General features: G+C 44.5%; 1 protein-coding gene across 1 annotated transcript in view; it reads right to left on the bottom strand.

Annotated features, from left to right (window-relative positions):
- tfap2c (transcription factor AP-2 gamma (activating enhancer binding protein 2 gamma)) overlaps positions 1-12,574 on the bottom strand; it is an 82,770-nt gene that overhangs the window by 66,998 nt on the left and 3,198 nt on the right. The window contains exon 3 of the mRNA XM_068048765.1: positions 11,194-11,245. Coding sequence (XP_067904866.1) covers positions 11,194-11,245 — 52 coding nt within the window. The remainder of the gene's footprint in view (positions 1-11,193; positions 11,246-12,574) is intronic.

The following is a 12,574-nucleotide window of genomic DNA, read 5'->3' on the forward strand; positions in this document are numbered from 1 at the left end:
TGCCAGTCTTATTTTCCTCTTGTTTCAACAACCAGCTGGTGCTCACGGTTAAGGTGCACACGTAAGTAACAGCCGCTTGCACAAGGTCTTCGGAGAGGTTTGAGGGGAAATGTTGAGAAACTTACAAGCAAGAAGTATGAGACAGGTCACAGGGAGTTGGGGTTATTGTTTAAGAAAGAGACGCACCAACTCAAGGGAGCATGAATTGGTACAGCTTCCTTCAGAAGGGATCTTCAGGTCACATCCACAAGTCATCCCATTACATCAGTTCCTCCAGTGTTTGACATTGTTGTCGTACAATTTTAGTACTAGATTTTGATCTGATCATGCTAGCAAACCTAGTGCTGAATCCAGGATCCAGCCACAGGATTAGTGCAAGTGATTAGCAGGATCAGCAAAGGGACCAAGTGAAGGTGTCTCAATTATCCAGAGCTGTGATCAGTTTAGCAGGCTGATCCAGGATCAGTAAAGGTCTCTCCATTATCCAGAGCTGTGACCTGTAATCAGTGAAGGAGGCTGAATGGAGGTGCTCCAGATATACACAAGGGTCTCAGTGGGGCACCTCAACATTGAACTCCTTCTTGTATGCACTGTGTCCGCACAACAAACCAGCATTCCTCTGCGAAATAGGACAAGACAATTCTGGGGGATGAGCGGACAAGGGTGACTATGCAGAATGGTGACAGAGAACTGAACAACTGTGCATTAGCACTAGAGCATTGTACTGTAAACAGGGTATTAATGACCAGCAACCATAGCCTTTTAATTTTACTCATTGAATCAAGGACATTTTTTGCAAGCAATCTCAATTAGGTTGCTATTTGCATACTCTTGCTAGTGCCATACACAGACATGCAATATTGCTTGTCCTGGCCAACAATCTATCCACAATCAACACTGTCAAAAAATTTTTTTTTACCATTGTTGTGGGACCTTGCTATGCAAAAATTGATTGCCACATTTGCCTACAAAAACATCACTCACTGCACTTCAAAATAGCTCTTTAGTTGCAAAGTGCCTGAGGACATCTGGAGGATATGATAATGCACTTTATAACTACAACCTCTCCTGGATGTTATAGTGGGATTGGACTTCCCCAAACCCATGAGACTGTATAACACAGGTAATACAATTCATTCAACAGTTTGACTGACCCCTTTTGTCACCTCTTACAAAGCTGTTCAAAATGGCTACACTTACACATAGAAATACATACAAGTTACAATATGGCAACACTCAGCCCAACCAGTTGGCGGAAAAAGAGAAAAACTAAGAACAAGGGACCAAAAGAACGAAGAAGCAAAAGAAAAAAAGACGTGCATTGATTATAGCAGCTGTCATGAAATCCCAAAACATATTACTGCCAACGAAATACTTTTAAAGTGTCGTCACTATTCTGGATAGCTCTGTGGAGAGCCAACGTGGACTCAATGGGCCAAATGGCCTCCTTCTGTGCTCTAAATGACTATGACTCTGACTATTGTAATGTAGGAAAGTGCAGCAGCCAATTTGCACTCAGCAGAAGCCTACAAAACAGCAATGAGATAAATGATCACCTATTTTAGTGATGGCATCCTGAGCCTCGGTTTAATGTTTCATCTGAAAGTGACACTCGCTCAGTAGCAGTGAGCAGATAATGTAGTCCCAAGACACATCACTCACACAAGCTTCCATTTTACATCACAACCCAAAACCTTTCATCCCAGGGTGCTTTGTTTTCTGGGGGAGCCTGGCAGTAATGAACAGGAAGGAGAAGGCACTGCGTGACAAATAAAGCATGGTCAAAGGGGTAGATTTAGACATTGAAAGATGACTTGAATGTAGCACATTGATAAGGTTCAGGCTGAGAATTCCAGTGAGTAGGGTGCTGGTGTCTGAAACTGTGGAAGCAGTGAGATGGAACAATAGGTCAGAGTTGGAACAGTACACATGCAATCTGGAATGTAGGATAGGATATAGACACAGAGGTACAGTGAAATAGTTGTCATTGTTTGAGAGCTCTAATCATTCTTCCATTTCCAACAGCAGATTAACATTGGGTGACAAGAGGGTGTGAAGCTAGCCCACTAAAACTCCTCGAAACTAAAACCATTACATGACAATAAACAGAGATTAGGGCAGATCAAACTAATTGTGCAAATATAGTGCAGAGAGATTGAATTCCAACAGGCAAGGATTTTTTCCTGTGGACAAACTTCCTCAGTGACAATTACTTGCTCAGGATTTGGGTGTTCGCTTCACTTAAGTAGTTTCCTAGAAAAATAGCTATTACCTGGTCCACTCCTCCATTACCCCCACCACCTCGTCCCCGTCCCAGGGCACCTTCCCTTGCAATCGCAGGAGGTGTAATACCTGCCCATTTACCTCCTCTCTCCTCACTATCCCAGGCCCCAAACACTCCTTTCAGGTGAAGCAGCGTTTTACTTGTACTTCTTTCAATGTAGTATACTGTATTCGCTGCTCACAGTGTGGTCTCCTCTACATTGGGGAGACCAAGCGCAGACTGGGTGACCGCTTTGCGGAACATCTCCGCTCAGTCCGCAAGCGGGACCCTGAGCTTCCGGTTGCTTGCCATTTCAACACTCCCCCCTGCTCTCATGCTCACATCTCTGTCCTGGGATTGCTGCAGTGTTCCAGTGAACATCAACGCAAGCTCGAGGAACAGCATCTCATCTACCGATTAGGCACACTACAGCCTGCCGGACTGAACATTGAGTTCAATAATTTCAGAGCATGACAGCCCCCCACTTTACTTTCATTTTTAGTCATTTTTAGTTATTTTTTTCTTCCTTTTTTTTTTACATTCCTTACAATCTTTTTTTGCATTTATTTCATTTCATCTTAGTTTATTCAGTTTGCTTACCCACTGTTTTTTTTCAGGTTGTTTTTCTTCAGGTTTGCACTTGCTGTTGCTCAATATTCAGTATATTCACACCTAATCTGTACTAATGCTTTGTCTTTCAACACACCATTAACATATTGTTTGCCTTTTCTCCGTGACCTTTTGGTCAGCTATGTGGCCTGGTCCAATCTGCACCTTCTCCTTTGTTATCTCTTGCCCATCCCCCACCTCACTTGTTTATAATCTGTGACTTTTCTAATATTTGTCAGTTCCGAAGAAGGGTCACTGACCCGAAACGTTAACTCTGCTTCTCTTTCCACAGATGCTGCCAGACCTGCTGAGTGAATCCAGCATTTCTTGTTTTTGTTTCAGATTTCCAGCATCCGCAGTATTTTGCTTTTACCAAATAACTGTGGCTCAGTTGGTAACGCTTTTGTCTCTGAGGCTCCAGGTTCAAGTCCCACTCCAGGGCTTGAGCACAAAAATCAAGGCTAATATTCCAGGGCATTACCGAGGGAGCCTTTCGATGAGACATGAAAGCGATGCCCCATCTGCCTGCTCGGATGTATGTAAAAGATCCCATGGCACTATTTTGAAGAGGAGGAGGGGAGTTCTCCCCAGTGTCCTGGCCAATATTTATCCCTCAATCAACAACAAAATCAGATTTTCTGGTCATTACCACATTGAAATGTTTCCTACATCAGTGACTACACTTCAAAAGTATTTCATTGGCTGTAAAGCACTTTCAGACCTCCGGTGGTCATGAAAAGCTCTATATAAATGCAAGTTTTTTTTTTCTTTTTAGCTTACCAGCATTTAATTGGATTCATAGAAAATGAAACCTGCGTGCATCAATTGAATAGCTGCTGTGTTAGCTGAACGACAACAACTTACACATTTAAATACGACTCAAGGCACTTCACAGGAGCATAATCAGACAAATTGCATTGGCTAATAGCTTTATTTCAATTTTTATAATCCACTAATGAGTCACCCTGCCAGTTCCACCAGCAAAATATTTTCGGAACATGGGAATAGGAGTAGACCATTTAGCCCTACGAGTCTGTCCATCAGGTAGGTGGTAGGGAAATACAGGGACAGGTGGGGATGTTTGGTAGGTATATGGGATTAGTGTAGGATTAGTATAAATGGGTGGTTGATGGTCGGCACAGACTCGGTGGGCCGAAGGGCCTGTTTCAGTGCTGTATCTCTAATCTAATCAGTCAACTAAATCATGGCAGATCAGTATCAAGCCACCTTTTTTCCATAACCCTTACTACCCTTAGCTAACAAAAGTCTATCCATCCAAGTTTTAACATTTGTAAGTGACCTAGCCTCAGTTTTTTGGAAGAGAGATTCAGATTTCCACTTGCCTCTAAATACCCAAGGCTTAGGCATCAACCTTCATCTACACGGCACCCAAAGCTGGCAAGTCTACATTGGGCTCACTGCTGGATGTGCGAAACCCTTCCCCACACATGAGCCAAGGAGACTAATTGCTGCCATTTCAAATCTGAACCCAGGAGATTGCCATTCCTGAACCAGCCCCAACATTCACATTACTGAATCTACCTGACAAATGCAGAGCTATGTAAAATTGATGTTAGTGATCCTAGGGCAGGGGCCAACAGCCTTTTTTACCCGAAGAGCCTTTGTTAATAAATTTGCCTAAAATAATAACTATTGGGAGCTGCAAGTTGAAAATTCGGCATTTCTTAACCAAATACTTGGCAAATTGCCAAGTATCTCTGGTAGAATGCATCATATGTAATTAATACATGTACTGAATTTATGTATCAATATGGAACAAAACAAAATTAAAATTGACATCCCTGAATTTCACTTTTTTGACTTTTTACTATAATTGTCAGTAAAGTCATCTTTCAAACAAACTTTAACTTAAGACACGTAGAATTAAGACAATTTTTGGCTATTGATTTTCGTGATAAAAAAGCTTCTAATAGCACATTCAGAATAATTTATCATCTCAGCTGTATTAGAAACAATAATGGTTGCAACCATAAAACACAAGAACACAAGAAATAGGAGTAGACCCTATGACCCATCGAGCCTGCTCTGCCATTCAACTCCACTTTCCCTCCTGCTCGCCATATCCCTTGATTCCCTGAGAGAGCAAAGATCTGTATACCCCAGCCTTAAATAAATTCAATGATGGAGCATCCATAACCCTCTGGGGTAGAGAATTCCAAAGATTCACAACCCTTTGAGTGAAGTAATTTCTCCTCATTCGAGTCCTAAATGATCAGCTCCTTATCCTGAGACTGTTTTAGATTCCTCAACCAGCGGAAACAATCTCTCAGTGTCTACCCTATCCAGTCCCGTTAGAATCTTGTGTTTCAATGAGATCACCTCTCATTCTTCTAAACTCCAGACAATACAGGCCCAATTTACTTAGTCTCTCATCCCAGGGACCAATCCTGTCCTGTATCCCTGTGATGGCTCTACATGCCACGCTTCCCAGCAGGGGTCACCAGGTTGTGGCCGGGACAGAAATACTGGCTGATTTGCCCAGGCAGGTTAACTGAAATGATTTGGTCCATGAATGTGCTGTGAAGGAGAAAGAAAGGAGTTTGCAAGGTATTCTTGCATTAAAGTATCAGCCTGGACTATCGGCTCAATTCTTTGCAGAAGGAGGAGGGTCATTCCCAGTATCTTGACAACAGGTGAAAGGGCTACTCAGGGGTCACAAGGTGATATCTTTGGAATTAGGAATTCACTATGTATGGAATTATGGAGGCAATCACAAACTCCATCAGTCCATTGGGATCCTGATGGAAGTCACCCATGGAATTATGGCATTTCACAAAATATGAGCAAGGACTTGCCTTTCGAAACATTCAGCCTCTCGAGCCACTTCCTCCATTCAGTTACATCACAATTGATCTATATCTTAACTTCATTTACCCACCATTGATCCATATCCCTTCCAACTTTTACTTAACAAAAATCTATCCCTCAGTCTTAAATTCCGATTGCTTTTGCCCATCTGTTTATTGCCCCACCATGGCCTGATTCACCTGTTTTTTGCTTCCCCCTTTGTAAAGGCCTTGGGATGTTTCCTATATTAAAAGTGCTGTCTAAATGCAATAGAACTCAGTTTACACCTTGCTGGCCTTTAGAGCTTCCCCCAAAATCAGGCCACAAACACACGCATGTGCACATATAGACTTACATGTACGCAGGCACACACAGTCACTTTATCACAGGAGTTTTCAACCTGCAACCCCTGATTCCTGATAATCAGACCCTTAAAAGGTTGGGTAATAGTTCATTTTTGTGCTTGGATTTCTTATTCACTGGCTGGTCCTGTTATGAAATTCATGAGTCTGGACATTTGGAAAGGGTGGTTCTTAATGTTGTTGCCTCATTTGTGGGTAAATCCTAAACACAGCAACTTGAGATATGTGAAAACTAAATGGAACAGAGATTGAGACACTATGAGGTCCCAGGGGCTCCACGGTACACACCTGTATGACCCAGAAAGACAAAGGCCTAGTATAGATGCATTGACCTAAAAAGCTCTCCACACTTCAACACTAGTTTTGTAATGTTAATCTGGAGCCCAGGTCTGACCAGAGATCAGAGTAATGACTGGGAGGATATAATGCAATGTATAAAACTGCTCAGACCTCCCATTGCCTGAAGTTTGATGAAAAGTTTAGACAATGCAGGTCATTGCTGTTTACTTTGACTGAATTCAACTACTGGGAGAGAAACTTGATCAGTGAATACAAAAGGACATCTGAGTGAAACCCAAATTACAGCTCCCAGTCTCAGATTACAATGTTTAGTGTCATAAAGTCAACCCCATAATAAACAGAGAATGTGACACAACGGGGAGAGTAAAACCAGCAGTGGGATCTAATTCACTGCATATCAGCTAGTGGTGGCCCCAGTTAAAGGGACATTAGTTCAGAATTCCCAGGCATTCTCCCCACCCCCAAACGTGGCAGCATTGTTGCTGCTAGTATTACCATGAGGGGTATATGTTAGGTATTTCCATCAAGATGCATGGAAGGGGCTAAAGACAGATGTTCATCACTAAATAAGACTGCAGTGGTTCAAGAAGGCAGTCCACCATCACCTTCCCAAGGGCAACTAAGGCTCAGCAATAAATGCCAGCCTTGCCAGTGTTGCCCACATCCACATAATGAATTTAGAAATTTTGGAAAGTAGAAAATTACATTCTACACAACTGCATAAGGGGAGACCAATTATGTTTTCCTTAACATTTTGGACATTTCTGTTTAGTTAATCTTTCCTCATTGTGTTGGCGAACTCAATACGCAAAAAAATGCCCACAACAAAAAGCAGGGTGCTGTTTTTCTTACAAAAACTCGTTCCTTATGTGTGATCAGGCTACTGGACTGGGCAAGGAACCAGAACCAAAATCTACCTCCTAACGAGAGTCACTGACCATTGGGACCCTCCACAATCTGCAGTCCGGAGATCAATGGTAGGGCCCCGACCCTGGCTGCGATTAACTGGGATCAATAGCGCCTTTCATTCAAATTTTAATACTTAAATGCAACGCATTTTTAAGCTTCACACTAATGATGGGAGTACACATATCAGTAAATGTGCAGACAGGTCATTCCAGACATTACTTCTCCATTCTCTCTGAGATGCTGACGGATCTGCTGCCCGCCTATTGTACATGGGTTCAGACTAAACTGGAGCAGGGCAGAGCTGAGATCTGACTGCATTCCGGAGAAATGAGACAGCGAAGGACTGTAAAGACGGAGTAACCACCTGACCACACTGAGAGCTGCAAGAAGCTCCCCAGGGACTCGATCCCGACCTGGCGATCCCTGACCACAGTGTAAACACGGGCAGATACAACATCATAACAATGCTGAGAGAGCAGGAGGCAGAGGCTGAGAATCGCCTGTGTCAAACCAGCAGAGAAAGAGCCGAGAGACTGGAAGTAGTTTCATTGCAGCCGCTGATAATGTCCCTAAATGGAGCGGAAATTTAGGTTTCAGCCAAGCGGAATCTTCTTCCCATTTCTTTGCACCAACACTAAACTGCACTCCAAATGCAACTAAATCACTCACTAGTTTTACAACTGAGAACAGACTTTGATTGGAGGCAGATTGAACCACATTGACGATTCTATCTTAACAACATTGCTTTAGGCAGAGTTCAGAAGTCAGGGAGTTACGGGAAATGAAACAAAGCCAGAATCCCACAAGCAAAGGCTGATTCTTATCCCTCGATATTGTTAAGTCACTGGCACGGGATAGATTCAGTTACCAACTGGTTCAACGTATTCCTGGAGGTTTCATCACATGACCTCCGGACATCAAACAACCCCGCCCCATACTCCTGTCATTGGTCAGCCCACACGTCCATCTTCACCTTCCTGCACCAATGGGAAAGGGAACAGACCTGATTGACACTGAAGAATCATCGAATCTTCTTACCTCATGTCTGATATTTATATCACTTTAAAAAAACTGATTTTTCTCCCGGGTTTGCTCGCAGCGCTGAACTGGACATTAATCTTTAATAAAAAGCAAAATACTGCAGATGCTGGAAATACTCAGCAGGTCAGGCAGCATCTCGAGAGAAAAACAAAGTTAATGTTCCAGGTCTGTGACCTTTCATCAGGACACCAGAGTGAAACCACCACTTGTTTTTCGGGTTACCAACCCTCCCGGATTTCCCTGCAGTCTCCCGGGATTAAAGACCTGCTGAGTATTTCCAGCATTTATTTTTATTACAGATTTCCAGCATCTGCAGTATTTTGCTTTTATTTTGGTGGTTTTTCCCCCGTGCGAGTGTGCAAGAGGAGGATATGCAACTGATACAGTGCAGTTACAGTCAGCACAAAGTACATTCACCAAACACCACTTTGCATTCAAGCAGACGACAACAAAATAACCCCCCCCCCCCACCAAATAACCATCACCACCACACCCCAACCCAGACTCCAACAGAATAACCATCCCTCCCCCCCCCCCATAACTATAACCACCAACCCCCCCAACCCAGACTCCAACAGAATAACCATCCCTCCCCCCCATAACTATAACCACCAACACCCCCCCCCCAACCCAGACTCCAACAGAATAACCATCCCTCCCCCCCCCCCATAACTATAACCACCAACCCCCCCAACCCAGACTCCAACAGAATAACCATCCCTCCCCCCCATAACTATAACCACCAACACCCCCCCCCCAACCCAGACTCCAACAGAATAACCATCCCTCCTCCCCATAACTATAACCACCAACCCCCCCAACCCAGACTCCAACAGAATAACCATCCCTCCCCCCCCATAACTATAACCACCAACACCCCCCCCCCAACCCAGACTCCAACAGAATAACCATCCCTCCCCCCCCATAACTATAACCACCAACATCCCCCCCCCAACCCAGACTCCAACAGAATAACCATCCCTCCTCCCCATAACTATAACCACCAACCCCCCCCCCCCCAACCCAGACTCCAACAGAATAACCATCCCCCCCCCCCATAACTATAACCACCAACATCCCCCCCCCAACCCAGACTCCAACAGAATAACCATCCCTCCTCCCCATAACTATAACCACCAACATCCCCCCCCCAACCCAGACTCCAACAGAATAACCATCCCTCCTCCCCATAACTATAACCACCAACCCCCCCCCCCAACCCAGACTCCAACAGAATAACCATCCCTCCTCCCCATAACTATAACCACCAACCCCCCCCCCCCCAACCCAGACTCCAACAGAATAACCATCCCTCCTCCCCATAACTATAACCACCAACATCCCCCCCCCAACCCAGACTCCAACAGAATAACCATCCCTCCTCCCCATAACTATAACCACCAACCCCCCCCCCCAACCCAGATTCCAACAGAATAACCATCCCTCCTCCCCATAACTATAACCACCAACCCCCCCCCCCAACCCAGACTCCAACAGAATAACCATCCCTCCCCCCCCCGCCATAACTATAACCACCAACATCCCCCCAACCCAGACTCCAACAGAATAACCATCCCTCCTCCCCATAACTATAACCACCAACATCCCCCCAACCCAGACTCCAACAAAATAACCATCCCTCCCCCCCCCGCCATAACTATAACCACCAACATCCCCCCAACCCAGACTCCAACAGAATAACCATCCCTCCTCCCCATAACTATAACCACCAACATCCCCCCAACCCAGACTCCAACAGAATAACCATCCCTCCCCCCCCCATAACTATAACCACCAACCCCCCCAACCCAGACTCCAACAGAATAACCATCCCTCCCCCCCCGCCATAACTATAACCACCAACCCCCCTCAACCCAGACTCCAACAAAATAACCATCCCTCCCCCCCCCGCCATAACTATAACCACCAACCCCCCCCAACCCAGACTCCAACAGAATAACCATCCCTCCTCCCCATAACTATAACCACCAACCCCCCTCAACCCAGACTCCAACAGAATAACCATCCCTCCCCCCCCCCCATAACTATAACCACCAACCCCCACCCCCCCAACCCAGACTCCAACAGAATAACCAAAGCAGATTCCGAAGAAGGGTCACTGACCCGAAACGTTAACTCTGCTTCTCTTTCCACAGATGCTGCCAGACCTGCTGAGTGAATCCAGCATTTCTTGTTTTTGTTTCAGATTTCCAGCATCCGCAGTATTTTGCTTTTATTAAAAAGTGGAGTGATTGGGAGAGAGGAGGAAGGCCATTCGGCCCATTTTAGTCACCCCTCTGGAAGCACCTGACCTCTGACAGCTCTGCAGACATCAGTTAAAAACAGCAACAGCCTATCAATAACAAAGAATAGTTTGAGGGATTGGGACAATGACCCTGGCAGTTGATTGTTCGCCGATTCCAGCCCCTCTGCCGATGAGCTTCCATCACTCCCTCTCCCCTTCCTTCAACAAGCACAGTGAGGGCTTTTAATGTTGGAAGATTTCTATTGGAATCAGCATTCGGGTTTAAAAGATTGCGGGACAAGAGCCCTCCATAGGCTATGAGTGATCAACCCAGACAAACCATTTCAGTTTTATGGAAAGAGAGAAGACAATCGAAAATAAATGTGAAGTTTGTCCCCTCCGCCAAGAAAAACTCACCGCGGCTCGGAAATCCCTAATCCAGAGACACATTCCCGCGGGGATTAGACTCAAAGCCAACATTCTTCCTCAGGGGGAATTTCTCAAATAACAGCTCTATGATTGATAAACGTTCAAGAAATGACTGGTGACCAAAAGGCCGTGTTTTACAGACACGGTCAGTGCCGCCAGTGTCCCGGGAGCAGGCGGGTGTTTATAATGAATCGGGCACAGGGTCGGGGCAGACAGCCTTGCCTTACCTTTCTTTATAACTCCGTGATCCTGGATGAGCAGGTTCGGGTCCTCCGCGTGCTGTAACCAAAAATAAATCCGGTTTTGAGGGCTGACTCCACGCTGTAAAACCGCAAGTGGGTGTCCTTGCACTAAACCGGACTTGCCCATTCCCCCTTTACACCGAGAAGCTCGGGTACTAACTATTAGAGCCACATTGAAGGGTCAAATTAGGAGAAAACATTAAATAGAATCAGACAGCACAGAATACGGCCAATGTCGTGCCTGGACTTGGCATTTTGAACCTAAATCCCAATTGAAAAGACTTTTGAAAAAAACCTTCAAAAACATCAGAATGAGGCTGTGAACGATTATTTGAAACATATCAACATGAAATATATCAAAACTAATATTTGAATGAAATACGTTATGAAAATGAAAGTATCGGTGAAATACTTTTGGCGGATTTTCGTGCTTTTTTCGTAAGGAAGAATCAGGAATGAAACACGCCGTTTGCAGTAAATGATGTTTTGAATCAACATTTAAAAAAAATACAACGGTAAATGAATTAATTAGTCCCCCGGAATTCTCCATGACTGGTGTGTTGCTTTTATAATTTCCCCTCAGAGTGAATGGGATTCGTTTCCCGGTGTGTTCCCACAGCATGCGAAACTTCCAACCCCGACACCTGTGTTGCGTTAAAGATGTTTCAGAGAATGTGATGAGGACCTCTGGCCCCGGGCCTCCTCCCACCGCCTTGATCATTAAAAGAGGGGCCCTTGTTCAGAGCTCACCTCCTTTAATGACATCCACCGCCCGCCGCTGGCTTGTCTTTTACTGTTTCCTCTCCACACAACTCTGAGACATCCCGTCTAGAATTACCCAGCAGATAGCAGCTTCCAAACGACAAAAGCATTCCTCATTCCAAAGATTAAATCAAATGCATTTAAAACGTTTTACAGGGCGAGATCTGCATTCGTTTAAAACAAAGATTTATGTCATGATCAATCTATTCTGGTTATGAAGTATTTGAAGTTACTCATTGTTTACATGTGGATAATAATCTGTCAGAGGGCGCTGGGAAATCAGAGCGAAACATCCGCCCGTTACCATTAACATTCAATTATGTTTCTCCGAATCGATTTGCAGAAATTGCTTAGTTTAAAAAATGTTTTTACTTTGATGTAACTCTTGCTATCTATTTGTCCATGGGGTCTATTTAAATACTTTCTGTGAGGGTCTCTCTTTGAGTGCCTATTATGTAGAGGCAGTTATAGGATTTTAATCGGTGAAAGGACAGAATGATACCAAGAGCGGAGGCGAGCAGCTTCCACTAACGGACAGGTTCGTACAGTTAAATATATCCCTGTGATATCGAAGTATGTTAACAGATAAATATCCTGTAATCAC

Source organism: Heterodontus francisci, chromosome 16 (genome assembly GCF_036365525.1).
Source record: "Heterodontus francisci isolate sHetFra1 chromosome 16, sHetFra1.hap1, whole genome shotgun sequence".
NCBI classification, from domain to species: Eukaryota; Metazoa; Chordata; class Chondrichthyes; order Heterodontiformes; family Heterodontidae; genus Heterodontus; species Heterodontus francisci.